General features: G+C 31.4%; 1 protein-coding gene across 1 annotated transcript; it reads left to right on the top strand.

The window, feature by feature from the left end:
• The first annotated feature begins 9,075 nt into the window (after positions 1–9,075).
• On the top strand, positions 9,076–12,601 carry LOC143550234 (G-type lectin S-receptor-like serine/threonine-protein kinase At4g27290). The gene is made up of 6 exons (XM_077040928.1): positions 9,076–10,466; positions 10,703–10,998; positions 11,075–11,285; positions 11,380–11,617; positions 11,719–11,872; positions 11,948–12,601. The coding sequence occupies exons 1-6, from the start codon at positions 9,185–9,187 to the stop codon at positions 12,242–12,244; spliced, it is 2,478 nt and encodes an 825-aa protein (XP_076897043.1). The 5' UTR covers positions 9,076–9,184; the 3' UTR covers positions 12,245–12,601.
• Positions 12,602–16,063: the final 3,462 nt, after the last annotated feature.

Raw genomic sequence — 16,063 nt, 5'->3', positions numbered from 1 at the left:
TGAAGACATCAAAGTAAGTGTCATGTTTAGAGAATCAAGTTTTTAACTATTTTGTTGTAAAATCAAATCTTTATTGTTTGAATAATGAAATCTTATCAATTGTTTTGAATTTTGTTATGTGTTACCAAATCTAACTATTTTAGGTATGTATTCAATCCCATGAAGTTATGTCTTTCTTGGAATTCGTCCAGATGTGTGATTTTAGAAAATGTTTTTGAAAGCATGAATAGGTCTCATCAACTATATATCAACCCCTTTTTATAACGTGGATAATAAACCTATTCTAAGGTGTTTGAAAACATCAAAGTAAATGTCATGTTTAGAGAATGAAGTTGTTACCTATTTTGTTGTAAATCAAATCTTTATTGTTTGAATAATGAAATCTTAGAAACAATTTTAAAAAGTTAACCATATGAAATATGAAAACATAAATGTTTTTTTCTCATTATAAACAGTAGTTGGGATCCGAGTTTTGTAATACATATTAAAAATATTATTGTTTTGTCTTGCTAGAGAACACTAAATGAGGGTGAAAAAAAAGATATGTCTTGTAAATATACGGTATGAAATTCTTCTAAATTGTTTGACTTTTTGTTATGTGTAACCATGTGTAACTATTTTAGCTATGTATCAAATCCCATTAACTAATGTATGTGTTTTTAGTAAAAATGTATGAAAACATGCATAAGTTTAAACCAACTATATGTAAAGCCTTTTATAAGATGAACAATAAACCTATTCTAAGGTATTTGAAGACATCAAAGTTTCATGTTAGAGAATAAAGTTTTTAACTATTTTGGTGTAAAGTCGTAATCTACTATTTGACTATGTATATATCTCAATAAACTATTTGACCACAAGCATTTGTAACATGCATTTAAATGTTCTAAAAAGTATCATGTATAAAGAGTTTAAAAAGTATTTGATGCATATATATATATATATATATATATATATATATATATATATATATATATATTTGGAAGTTGTATATAGAAGATTTGATAACTTGAGTATACATCATGTCCAAGTGCCTACAAACATAAATATTTAGATGTTTAATATGAGATTTGCAATTATAATAATTCAAACTAGTTATAGGATTACCATCATACCGGTATAGCAGCCGTTGTTGTTTCGTGATTGTTGACCATGAAGTCAAGCTTGTTGACCATGAAGTCCGTCGTTTGAATTTGAAGAAAAGATATTAAATTATTAAAAATGTTACATTTTATTAAAAATAGTGTAATCAGTTAAGAAGGAAATTAATAATCTTACCGCGTTCGTTAAGGGCGAGTATTTGAAAGACTGTTGACAACACATATCTGGTAATAAATTATATAAATTTGATTATATTAGTATTTTGAGATTTGAGATTTTGACATGTAAAAAACATAATTAAAAGATGTTATACCATATTGACCATTTGCTCATCATCCATAGTTTGTGGTAATACAGGTCGGACAATAAGTTCAGTCAAAACTCCCTCGTTTACACTTGTCACATATCATTTGTCAAAATGTATGAAATTAATAAAAACTTAAACATGTTGATACAAAGAGTCTAATCAGTTAAAATAAAATAAGATTAGATTTTTTGAAAACTCGTACCTTTAAATGAACGGTTAATTGTGACGGAATGCAACAGAATGTGTTGGTAATTGTATAGCATAACGCTTGTATCGCTGAAATAAAAACAGTTTTGAATGAATTAACCACGGACATATGCGTTAATAAAAACATATTTGAATTAAAAGAAAAAAAATATCCATTACCTGAAGAACAAACAGTAGATTTGTTAATCCTAGTCAGATCTTCAATTGCTTCAAATCCAAAAATAAAAATGTCCAAAAGAAAACCTAAAAGTAAATAAATGAAGGTAATCTAATAATTTAACAAAAATTGAATTATAACAAAAAAATATCCAAACCTGAAGAATAAACGGAAGACTTTTGGATCATAGTCATATCTGTAATTGCTTCAAATACACAAATGAAAATTTTCCAAATTAAAAGCTAAAAGTAAACAAAATAAGATAATCTAATAATTTCAAAGACATTGAATTAAAACAATTAAAGATCCAAACCTGAAGAATAAACGGAAGACTTTTGGATCATAGTCATATCTGTAATTGCTTCAAATACACAAATGAAAATTTTCCAAATTAAAAGCTAAAAGTAAACAAAATAAGATAATCTAATAATTTCAAAGACATTGAATTAAAACAATTAAAGATCCAAACCTGAAGAATAAACGGAAGACTTTTGGATCATAGTCATATCTGTAATTGCTTCAAATCCACAAATGAAAATTGTCCAAATTCAAACCTAAAAGTAAACAAAATAACATAATCTAATAATTTCAAAGACATTGAATTAAAACACATAAAGATCCAAACCTGAAGAAGAAACTGTAGATCTGTTGAACCTAGTAAGATCTTTACTTGCTTCGAATGCACATTAACCTAAAAAATAAAAATCGTCATGAAATAACACCAAATGAAGTGAATTCAAAGGAAAATATATTCATACCTGAAGATTGACAGACAGATCTTTGGTTGATTTGACTCACAATCTGATTGTGACTAGGAGAACCATCAACCGGATCAGAAGATTAAGAGAAAGCACATATAAAATTTTTGAGAAGAATCCAGATTATTAGATTAAGAGAAATCCAGATTTGAGAATAATAAGAAGAGAATGATTTGGAGAAAAAGAGAGAAAAGAAGAAGAAAAGAGGCAGAGTGAAAGAAAGAGGCGGATGTATGTGATGATATGTTTTTAGGGTTTCTCCATTGAACCGGTTTTTTTAATAATAAACCGGTTTTTTAAGGTGCATTGTAAGGTTGACACATCAGCATGGTTGCTTGTATGAGTGACACATCAGCACTTTGAATGTGAGGGGACAAGTGTCCAATTGTTCTTCTTTATTATATAGTAAGATCATTACAAAACTATTAAATTATTTAAGAACTTGAAAGAACCCTTTAAAACTAACGTTTTTTATAAAAAATTTTGTATGTTAATGTTATTTGAGTGTAGTTTTATCATTTTTTATATTTATATTTACAATTACAATTTTGAAAATTAGTTTTTATACATATATATGTTTTGTTTTACACATATGTAAACTTGTTTATACATAAATTTTACAAATATGTAAACTTGTGATTAATATATGTAATAATTTTTTTTATATAAAATATGATAAAACAACTCTTAAATAATGTTAATATATAGTTAAAAAAATGTTTTGTTTAGAGTTCCTAAAAGTTCTTAATTTTTTTAAAGTTCTTAAATAATACCAACCCTATATATATGTGGGCATGCTAAAATAAAAATAAATAGATTTCTAAAAAAAGTAATAATCGATCTAGGTCATTGAAATTATGATACAGTGGTTGAAATTGTTAGTTTCCTAGGATCTAGGATTTAGACTACATAGTTTCCTAACTTCAAATTTTATGTTCTTCTTACCATTCTTAGAAAACTATCTATTTTTATTTTAACCATTTTCTATATGAATGTCTATATATTTATATATATATAAGTATTGTAAATATATATTAATAATAAACTTTGACTTATTTAAACCTAACTTCATCATTGGGGATTCTTGTCGTTGAACGTCTTCATAAACTTACTTATATTTATTTTACATATATATATATGTATATATATATATATTTATAGGGGATGGTTCAGGAGAGAAGTCATCTTACTGCGATAAGTGCGAGAAATGAATCTGGGTCATTGATTATGTTTGATCTATGGTTTAAAATGATAATGCAATCTTGTAATAAATAACAAATTATTTATGAGACTTTTAATAGAAAAATGGTAGTTTGGTCTTCTTGTTTTATAACAAACACTTAGAATAAAATAATTTCCTAAAAATTGTTTTGAAAATCATTTAATGATTACAGTTACCGTAATCTTTCTATCCTAAAATTCATATATCAAGATTTTTCATTTCAATGTATCAATCAAAGCATGTTGACTTTTCCCCAACTAAGCCTATTCTTTATATTATGTTTTTTTTATTTAAATTTATTGTTTTCTTTGACTACGAGTTAGTAACAAACAAATAATTGGCTTTGGTTGAAGCCAATTAAATAAAATGAAAAAAAGAATAGGAAATTTTTTATTGTTGAAGCCACTTCTCTCATTTCTTGCAATAATTTGATTTCTTTCTTGCACTTAAATATATATATATATATATATATATATATATATTATAAACTAAATGTATTAAACAGATTTTCTTTAAAGATTTAAACAAATATTTATAACTTGCTATATATTATATCTAAATAATTACCCATTATTATGATTATTTATTTATTTATTTATTTATATATTCGTATAATTATAAGCATATCTTAGTTTATATTTAATCAAATTGTTTTATCTAAAATATTTACTTATTTATTTATTTATATATTATTATTCCAAGCATATTTTATATCTTAATTGTTTTAATCATTTAAGTATTTAATTATATATTTTTAAGAATAATTAATGGTGATTTTGTAATTAATAAGACCAAGGATTCTAACAACAGCGTTCGATCAATAAGTATTCTAATCACAAATCATAACTCAAGTCACATTGAAATCCTAAATTCATTAAATCGTGTTATATATTTTATAATTAATACATATTATTATTTTTTAACTAGGATTCCTTGACGGCATATCCTGAATGATTTATCTTTCTCACATCATCACTTATATTTAGTCCATCCGATCAGGTGAGTATCACATTCCCCCTTTTACCGTTATTTTTACCGTTTTGGGACGTATGCGTTACTATATATTTTCCTATTATCTTATTCACAAATTGTAACTGTTTGTCATGTGCGTTTAACAATGTATACCTTACGTTTTATATGTTTATATGATCTACTTGAATCGCATTCGGAGAGGTCCAGTATAATCTCAAAACAGTATGATCATACGACCGTCGTAATAGTCATCGTCCAGTTTACCTGGAATCGTGCTCATCGACAACTCATTTACTTGCTCATTGGTTGAATTGCTTATCTCATTTGACACTGTTGCATTTTTATTTATTATTATATACACACAAAATCTGGTGTGCTACTCACTCAACCTAGTGTTATGCTAATAAATTTAGGGGAAAAAAATTGTTTTTTTTTAATATCAGAAAGAGTATTATATGCATAAATTGTATTTTTATTGGATACAATGAAGAGGAGGTAAATAAATTATAAAGCTAAATTAGTGTTTTTATCTTTTTAATTATTATAGTTAAATTAGTTAGGTATATTAATTAAAGAGAAATTTATTATGGTTATATTAGTTGTATTAATTGAAGAGAGATAGTGCATTTATTGTTATATTTATATTTTTTAAATTATTTTTAAGTATTTAAAATCTAAAATAAAACTAATGGCTCATATCATTTATCGCATCTCTCACAGTAATAATATTTCTCTATTGAACTTAAACATATATATATATATAATATGAATACATGTCTATTATCTACTATTCTTCTTTTGCTTCATTAACTTCTATCAGTTAAACAAAAAACACATATTTTATTTCCATACATGTCTATGTACCATAAGTTTTTTCTTTTTTTAATTAGAAAAGTTGCATAATAACAAACAAATTAATGTCTTTAAACTAAAAGTACTGATATTTAATAAAATATTAAAATACAAGTTTGAGACAACAACACCCCTCCCCTTCCAAAAAAATCCCTCCCACATGTTATTTGGGGGGGGGGGGGGTATTAAGGTTTTTGTTTTTAATCATTTTGCTATTTTATATTTTGTAATAATTTGTTTTATTTTTAATGTAGTTTTGTTTTGATTTAATACATATACATTAGTTTGTTATATTCATTATATATTTTAACATTTGGGCTCTTATGTGTAGCTTTTTTATATTTTTACCAACGAGCATAAACGAACACAAACACGTTGATTTTTTTTAAACAAAAAAATATGAACACAAATATTTGTCTTGAAAAATGGACGGTTGATGTAAGGTGACGATGGTGGTTATGCATGAGAGTGGAGGTTGATGATGGTGAGTGGTGTAAGACCAATAATTTGTGACTTACGATATCAAAATGCAAAACTCGTGATATATTTATGGTCAAGTTAATCATTAAAGTGAGCCAAAAAATCCAGATACAAGACGAGATCTTCGATGCACGAGTTTAGCTTCAACTAGAAGCAGATCTTCTAGAATGTTATTATTTGGCTATATATATGACTTTACGCGTCATATGTGTGTGTGCTTTTCATGGTGTAAATTACCTACCCAAGGGGAGCTCACCTTGGGTGGGGTCGGTTCATTTATTAATATATAAAATATTTACCGATAACGAGATCGTTCACTATTCTTTATATTATCTTTATATTATATGTTCGGTCGTCTGATTTACCGCACCCGTCTACACGTTTATCAAGAAAAAATCCGTTCGTTTGTCGGATCCGGCGTCAGGACCTACTAGTGGTATCAGAGAGGGCTTGAATCAACTGATTGAACTTGTTCTTGATATTTGCGTTCTATTCCCGCTATTACCCGAACCGAGACGTTAATTACATTGAAGTTTTGAAAATAAAGTTGAAATAATCGTGCTAGAAGTTCTTTTTTGTAGATCCGACATTTTGGGACCATTCCACCATGCGTCGAAATTCCAGCGAGCCTTGAGTTCTTCTCCGGCGATGTAAAAATCAAACTCCGATATTTAGCTTGGTGAGTGTTATCTCTGATTGTTGCAACTGTGAGATGTAGACAGTGACTCTGGTTTCGTGGCCGGAGATTGGGTTTCGGTGGTTGCAGATCCGTAATTGTTTTTTCGGCATGATCTGAAACGAATCGCGTTTCTGAAACGATTCGAAAATTTAACTAAAGAAATCGAAATTGTTCCAGTCGAATTGAATTTCCTAATTTGATTCGATTCGTTTCTCATTCGACTCGATTTGTTTTAACACTCGATTTGATTAATTTTCAAACTTGATTCGATTCATTTTGATAGACTCGATTCGTTTGTACTTGAGATTTTTGACATAATCTGCTTTGGTGGCGGCGGATATTGACGTGTATGTGTTGTTGGCCGGAAAAGGTCAACAAGGCGAGATGATGAGGATGAAGGTTGTTGTGGCCGGTGTTGGAGGTTGTGGTCGGCGGCGATGATGTTAGATTGACCAAATTGAAGAATGAAAATTGATCGGGTTATCGTCATTGTTTGACTATGTTCAAAGCTTGTTATTTTTAGGCGTTCGAGAAGTTGAATCCAAAAGGTGAACTTCTAACAAATTATAAGCTTTGTCATTTGACTGTTGAACCCAGTGTTTTGAGAACGATTTGTGGATATTCGAGCTTATCTCAACCTATATTACTTAAGATCTGAGAATATATAAAGAAGCAAGAACTCCTCCATATTAAATTAGGTGGGTCATACCTTAATGGGGTGAATTGAAACGAAGAGGCTTCGATTTATTTGGTGATTTATGAAGATGCGACACACGGTTCGACAATGTTTTGATATCACAAGTAAAAGGGGTGATTGTAAGGCTCATAATTTGTGACTTACGATATCAAAATGCGAAACTCGTAATATATTTATGGTCCGGTTAATAATTAAAGTGGGTGCGAAAATCCAGATACGAGACGAGAGCTTCGGTGCACGAGTTTAGCTTCAACGAGGAGGAGATCTTCTAGAATATTTTTATTTAGCTATAAATAGGACTTTACAAGTCATATGTATGACCCACCCAAGGGGAGCTCACATTCCGTGAGGTCGGTTCGTTTATTAATATATCAAATCTTTTATCGATTACGAAGCCATTTATTATCCTTATTATCTTAATATTATTTGTTTGATCGTATTATTTCACCGCACCCGTATCGATCGTTTATCAAGAACAAAATTCGTTCATTGTGGAATCCATTAGGGGACCTACAGGTGGTAGCCGAAAGTTAACCGGTGATGGAGAAGGATAGATCATCGACGGAGAATATGTAAACGAGATAAATAAATAAAGGTTTGACGATGAAAGTAGGTTTCGCAAATAAATGAGATGTTATAACTCGTTTAAGGGATATCCGAGTTTTGTAAGACCCATTACCTGCGCAAATTATTGTTTGGTGATTAAGGGGTTAAATAAGATGTTATAACTCGTTTAAGAGCTATCCGGGTTTGATGAAGCCTATGACCCGCCTAAATTATTGTTCAATTATAATGGGTTCACCAAATAAATGAGATGTTATAACTCATTTAAAGACTATCCGGGTTTGATGAGACTCATAGGCGCAAATTCGGGTCATACGCATGAAAAGTCTCAGATCACAAAGCACACATGAAAAGTCTCAGATCACAAAACAAACAATCTGGTGGTTTGAGAGAGGTGGGGGACAAATAGAAAATGATACATATAAGATTATTTGGTAGACATTTATACGTATAGATAGATAGATAGATAGATAGATAGATAGATATTACTAAAGTATTAATTAAAAATATTAATATTAATATTATTAATAACCAAATTTTAATTTGCAATACACGAGTTTCTTTTAAAATATTATTTTCTGTAACTCGTTTTAATTTTTTTTTTCTGGTAGGCGGATGCAATGAGTCAAAGTCAATGACAATATAATGCAAAATATCATTTGTCTCAGGAGATGTTTTCACACACATTGTTTTTTGAGTAAGTTTGAATTATCATCCTTAATAAAGCCATAACCAGACATTCGAGACCAATACTACATCTAACTTAAATGTGATAGATGAGTAGAGCCCTCGAATTTAACCTATGCTGTCCGGTCAAAGTCACACCAAGTCAATGCCCCAGCCCCCAGGTAATGAATATAATTCCAATAATTGTGGGTACAACCACTTCCACTCCAAGAAATGTGATGAGCAGAATAGCCAATGGGAAGATGGAGATTCGACTTAAACACCCACTAGATTTCTTTCGGGCTTATTTATTTATATATTTAATGTCTACAGCCCTAAAATTTGGATTTTAAAATGGAATTTTGAAATGAGCCCCAAAACTTTCGAGGCCTTGTTATAAGAGTGGTAGATGTCGCGAAGCTTGGGCCCGCGGGAACACCGCCCCAACCCCTATAGCCTATGGGACTGCCTTAAGTTCATAACTGGCATTTGGTCTTTTTTTGAACATTTCATGATTAAAAGATGTTACTCCCTTTGGTTACCTTCTTTCTCATGCTACAAACTTGTGGTTCATCATTAGACATCATAGTTGTGCATCAAAACTTCTTAGATGGGGAGACCATAGTTTCAAGGGGCAAAACATTCGAGTTAGGTTTCTTTAGCCCAGGCAGTTCCAAGAATCGATACCTGGGGATATGGTATGCAAACACAACACCTCATGTGGTTGCATGGGTTGCAAACCGGGAAACACCACTTATCGATAGTTCCGGCATAGTCAAATTGGATAACCAAGGGATATTGTTTCTTGTCAATGGCAGTGGCACCACCATTTGGTCATCCAACTCCTCTGCATCGAACACAAATGTCAATCCAATAGCACAACTCTTAGATACGGGCAATCTGGTAATTATGAAAGAAAACAAAACCAACAAGGCAACTATCATATGGCAAAGTTTTGATTACCCTGGAGATACCTTCTTACCAGGAATGAAGTTGGGGACGAATTTCATGACAGGACGACAGATGTACTTGACATCATGGAAAAGTGCGGATGATCCTTCCCCTGTTGAGTATACACTATGGTTTTCAATGGTTAAGGGTAATTATCCACAAGGATATATTAGGAAAACCTCTGTTATTCAAACAAGGGCTGCACCGAGTAACGGAATAACATCTGGAGGCCATCCAATCAATAACACTAACCCGTTATATATCTTACAGTTTTATATGATTGTCAATGTGGATGAGATGTATTTTTCCTATAATTTTGAGAGCACCTTTTTGATTATAAGGCCAATATTAAGTCCTGGTGGAAAGTTTGAAGCCTGGCATCTGAATAAGAAAACCCAAAAATGGACGCAGGATCTCTACTTTCCGTCTGATAAATGTGACAGCTATGGAGTTTGTGGCCCATATGGAATCTGTAGTACTGTCGACAGTTATGGGATTTGTGGGTGCTTGAAAGGGTTTGAACTAAGAGATCCACTAGAAACGAGTAATTATAATTGGAGTAGTGGTTGTAGAAGAACAAGATCTTTGGATTGTTCGTCGAAAGAAGGATTTCTAAAGATATCAAGCCTGAAATTGCCAGCCACTCAGAATGCTGCTTACGATGGCAACATGAGCCTGCAAGAGTGTGAGGTAGCTTGCAAGAATAACTGCTCATGCACTGCATACGCAAATCCAAACAGCACAGCAGACGGAGTTGGATGTTTGCTATGGTTTGGTGATTTGATTGATGTACGAGCGTACACACTAAATGGACAAGATCTTTATGTTAGACTGGCAGACTCCGGGTTATTAGGTAAGCTAATACATAAAAAACAAATAAGCATTATAAGCTGATTCTGTTGTTATTCAAGCTTTTAAGGCTTACTAGTCTACTTTTTGGATTGTACAAACTAAATAAACAGGGGCTTATATGTGTTTTAGTAGCAAAGACATATGCTATCTATTGGTGTACTCATACCTTTGATTACCCCAAATTTGACATCATTTTTGTTTGTTGACTTGTTGTAACTTATATATTATTTGTTATAGTTAATTCGTCAACGACTGTTATTGGTGGAATTCGTTCTAGATTCCCAAGAGAGAGACGAGCAGTTATTACAAAAAAGAGGCGACTTGCTATTGAAATCAGTTTGTCAACATCAGCAGTGTTGGTTCTGATATTAGCAATCTGGACATGGGTTACAATAAGGAGCAGACACAACAGCAGCAGAAAGAAGGAAATCATAGAGTTGCCAGTTTTTAGTTTATCAACAATTTCTAGGGCTACAGATAAGTTCTCTATTGATAACAAGCTTGGAGAAGGTGGTTTTGGCCCGGTATACAAGGTGATGGGGCCTGGCGATTAACATCAACGCCAATGTGTGATAGAACTGTATGTCTAACAATGTTAAAATCATTCAGGGTGTGCTAGAAGAAGGGCAAGAGATCGCTGTAAAGCGGCTTTCAAAGTCATCTAAACAAGGGCTTAATGAATTCAAGAATGAAGTTATATGCATTGCTAAACTTCAGCATAGGAATCTTGTGAGGCTCTTAGGATACTGCATTCAAGGGGAGGAAACAATGTTGGTGTATGAATACATGCCTAACAAAAGCCTGGACTGGTTTTTATTTGGTTCTCTCTCTTTCAAATCCATACAAGTAATTTATACATTAGATAAGGAATACAAATTTACATAATATACATCAACTTTTTGCATATTCATCAGATGATTCAAGGAAGTCATTACTAAACTGGACACAACGTTTCCACATTATCCATGAGATTGCTCGAGGTCTTCTTTATCTTCATCAAGATTCCCGACTTAGAGTTGTACATAGGGACTTGAAAGCAGGCAATGTTTTGCTCGATCATGACATGAATCCAAAAGTATCAGACTTTGGGTTGGCTAGAATGTTTGAAGGACATGAGAGTGAAGCGAGTACAAAGAAAGTAGTGGGAACTTTGTAAGAATAACTCAACTCTCTATTCTTTTTTTATCAGTTATATCTTTTTCTTTTTTCTATTGGCCATTTGCATGGTGGTGTTATATATATCTTCTACATAGGGGCTACATATCTCCAGAGTACGCGGAAAAAGGTTTGTTCTCCGCTAAGTCGGATATATTTAGCTACAGGGTTTTAGTGTTGGAGATTGTGAGTGGAAAGAAAAATAGAGGTTTTGTTCACGAAGACGACCATGATGTTAACCTGCTTGGACATGTGAGTGTGTTGAATTAATGATCATTTAATTGATGAATTGAACTAATCAGTGGTTGGTTACTTGAATTGATTTAGGCTTGGAGACTTTACAAAGAAGGCAAGTCTCTTGATCTAATCGACACATCATTTGGTGAGTCGTGGAGTACTAGTGAAGTTCTACGATCAATACACATTGGTTTATTATGTGTTCAACATCGAGCGGAAGATAGACCTACCACATCGGTTGTGGTTGCCATGTTAGCTGGTGAAGGATCACTGCCTTCTCCCAAATCACCTGCTTTCTACATTCATGGAAGTGAAAGTAATTCTGTTTTAATTCGCCCTGCATCAGTTAATGGAGTGACACTAAGTGAAATAGATGGCAGACTATGAGGCAAGACAGAAGGTTTAACTTTTAGTCCAAAATTCCATAGTAAGACGGGACTTGCATTTTCAAGTTGTATTATAAAATGTATACTGTTTGGAGATCTGTGTAATAATATTTCAGGATGTCTAAATATGTGCATTCATTATAAATAACGCGATAAGTGTAGAATTGCATTCTAAACGTTGATCATCTCAATTTCTTATTTACAACTTTAGACCTTGAGGAGAAGGTGAGTTTGAAACAGGGGAGCAATGTTATGAATTGTACCCGAGCCCAACTAGCCCAGTTAAGGAGGCCCAACCAATTGAAAACAATTAGGGGTCGTTGTAGAATATAATGAAGGGGAGTAGAGCAAATATGGATAAAAAATATGATTAATGAGTGAGTATCTTCTTCTTCCCATAGTTGGTAATCTCAGTTTCTATTGATCAATTATGTATTTGAATGGAAATTTATCATCTCATATTAATGATTGTGTAGGTCCTCTAAATGGATCTCACAAATTTACTTGGATCAATTTATGTTGTTAGTTAGCGGAAATCACCAACAACACTTGAATCTGGGATCTTAGTTTTGCAAACATAAAGAGAGAAAAATGTGAAGTTAGTAGAAAGTTGTTTTATTTCCAAGGGTGTTGTTTAGAGAGATGGGTAAAGTGACCCTTTTATAGGGTCCCCTTTCTCCAATGTTTACATTTCATGGGTACAAAATAAACGTATTGAGTACGCAATACACCGACTATAAGTAAATAGAAAAACATACACAATCCTAATAATAATATAGATTATTAGCCCTAAAATCTCCCTCTAGAATTGAGTATGTCGAGTAACATTTGTCAAGTTCTTTGTTTCGTCTTTATTTCTTGAAATTTAGTATTTATCTTGATCCAAGAGTTTGAACTAGATTGGATTTTGGAAAATTCTTTATTTTTCATTTCTTGTAAACTTGAACTTTAATCTTATTTTCTTTGAAGGATCGGCAACAACAAATTTTAGAAACATCAGATGCAGGAGGCTCGACATCTAACTTTCTTTTGTTGACCTTCTTGAGCCGGCTGGTTTTTTCCTTTGTCTTTCGGTTGATCTTAAGACACGATCGGTTCATTTTTAGGTTCAACCATCAACTTACACGTTCTTGTTTTCTTTTAAGCGCTTCAACATCTCTAATTTCAGTCTCTGCAGCCATCAGACTTGATCTTGAACTACTTGTCCATATATAGGTGCACAAAACTTAGAACAAATAAGATTCGTTCACATACCCTCAGGGTCAACAAGAATTTTCTTTTTCAAAACATCCCTTGGTTTGAAGCATTTGCAGAATAACTCTGAGAATTTATTTTATCTTAACTTTTTATAAAATATACTATCTTCTGTCCCTCAACTTATAAATGATTTGTTTAAATCCCAATTTTCTAACGAACTTTGCATGAACGACTTTGACAACAAAACACATGATTTTGAATAAAACAAAGGTTTAATAAAATATGTACGAATACAATAAAAACTTAATTTTTTTTGGGTATTTTCATATATTTTAAAATTACGAAAATATATACATAATATTTTGAAGTTTAAACATAAAATAAAACAAAAGAAAAAATAAAAATAAGATAGGACTAAAGATGAAATTAATATTATATATCGATAATATTGATTGAAAGTTTACATCTTTTTGCTAGAAATATCACAACATGAAATCAAATTACCTATTAACGTTCTAGATCACAATTCTATTCCAATGTTATTACGCCATAAACCCAAACTCGATTGTAGATATATATTTTGTGCAGATTAAACTTAACAAGTATTTTGATGTCAGTGTGATGTGTTATGGTATGTATTAAACACAATACTTATGTGGTTCCATTTAATCTAACAACTTACAAACTCCATCATACCTCAGGCATAATTCGTGTTCACATATCACCTTAACTTGACTTAAACCTTTCTTATTTGATCACAATATGCTTATTGACACGCTGACATTTTTATTTTGGGTATTTGACTCTATCTAGAAAAATTAAAATAAAGCTAAAGTTCAGGGCCTTAACAGTCAAGTCAGGTAATACCATATTATTGCGCAAAAAAAGTCCAATGCTTGAACAAAAGAAAGTAATTAAAACAAAGTAGAAGATTCAGGGCCTTAACAAACGGATCTTGTATGATTACAAATGTAGAAAGTCCAAGGCTTGAATCAAAATAAAGGAAGAAATAAATAAGAAATAAAAGATCCTAACACACTTCTTTTGAACTTTTCTTTTCTTTTGTTTAACTTTTTTTTGGCTCTTTCCTTTTTCTATTTTAACTTTTTTTCTTTACACAACAAAATAAAATTGACACTTAATTTCATAAGACAACCGTGATAAGGTAATATCTCAGATTTTAGGATCTCGGGTATAACATGTACGTTAATGCGAGCATATATTTATAATATCGTCTATGTGAAATTATAACATGTTATGTAAGATCTCAGATTTTAGGATCTTGGGTATAACATGTTATGTAAGATCATATTTTCCGGACTTATTCTTTTTCGCTTCAATAATTCCGAACGTTGGTGAAATATTAAAATAATATCTCGAGTATATCTTTATAATATCGTCTATGTGAAATTACATGTAAATTGATTACGTGCTTAGTTCGTAGCTTTTTTCATGAAATTTCAATCATTTGCGCGTATTTTGTTCGTTTTTTGGCTTTCACAAGAGAGTTTATTTTATAAAATTGGCTTAGTATTTTAGTCATAATGATTCATTATAATCCGGTTTGGTATTAATAAGTTCGTTTAAGCCCAAAACTCATTCTAAAGGGGTCATTCCTGTAAATATGATTATTATTATTATATTAAATAAAATACCCCAAACCCAAGAAACGATCGTTCTCCTCTCCCTCTCATCTATTTCAACACACACACACACACATACACACACCCATCAATTCAATCTTAATTCTTGCAATTGGTGGTTTCTTTAAGTGATTCTAACATTTCCTAAGGCTAATTGGTAAGTTTTATGTATCAATTTCATGTTTTGAAGAGTCTTGAGAAACCCTAGATGTCCAATTAAGTCTTTGATTGTTGTTATGTGTTTAGAGTAATGATTGTACGCTAGTTTGATCATTCTAGCAAGTGCTAAACGTTTGATTGTTGTTTTATGCAAAGCCTACAGTTCTTGGTGAAACCCTAGGTCTAAAGTTCTTTAATATTGAATATATAAAGCCTATAGTTCTTGGTGAAATCCTTATCTTTAATATTGAATATATAAAGCCTATAGTTTTTGGGAGAAAATTAGTTAAGTTTAACTCACCAAAAAGATTTTTAGCTCCTTTAAGTAAAGCTAAATGAGTCATTTGACTCGTCAAAATTATTTTAGTTTTAGTCTACTTTATATTTTATTAAGAAAATCAGAAAAAGTATCAAAAAGATAATCTCTCGTTTAGTGGGAGCTCCTTCTTAGAGGGAGTCGGATTTTACAACAATTATAAAACTTTAAGAAATTGATACAACTATTGGAAAATGATAAGAAATTATCACTAATGATCCTAGCACATGAAAAGAGTAGATCAAAAGCCAACAAGATCATTGCTTGAAGGGTAGATAGACTTGACAATGAGTAGGTGTCAAAGAGATATAAACTTAAATTCCTGCCTTTGCTAGTGGTTACACTATTATGAAGCGGTTGCCGACTCCAAATAAAATCATATTAATAAAAGCATAAACGTAAATAACATGTTATACCCAAGCCTTTCATTACCTGATCACAGTTGTCTTAAGTAACTTGTCTTAGGATTTTTGTCAGAAAGGAAAAGGAAAATAAAAAAAAATTC

The sequence above is a fragment of the Bidens hawaiensis genome, unplaced genomic scaffold (assembly GCF_021521415.1).
Source record: "Bidens hawaiensis isolate Kalapana, Puna unplaced genomic scaffold, B.hawaiensis_p1.1 tig00000978_1, whole genome shotgun sequence".
Lineage (NCBI taxonomy): Eukaryota > Viridiplantae > Streptophyta > Magnoliopsida > Asterales > Asteraceae > Bidens > Bidens hawaiensis.
Note: the sequence above shows the minus strand (reverse complement) of the source record. Positions and strands in the feature narration are given on the sequence as shown.

What these genes read in the sequence shown, in the direction of transcription:
- LOC143550234 (XM_077040928.1), top strand. Translation starts at nt 9,185, where the DNA reads ATGTTACTCCCTTTGGTTACCTTCTTTCTCATGCTACAAACTTGTGGT. An exon ending in CCTGGACTGGTTTTTATTTG is followed by an intron (nt 11,286 to 11,379) that starts GTTCTCTCTCTT and finishes CATATTCATCAG; the next exon opens with ATGATTCAAGGAAGTCATTA. An exon ending in AAGAAAGTAGTGGGAACTTT is followed by an intron (nt 11,618 to 11,718) that starts GTAAGAATAACT and finishes TCTTCTACATAG; the next exon opens with GGGCTACATATCTCCAGAGT.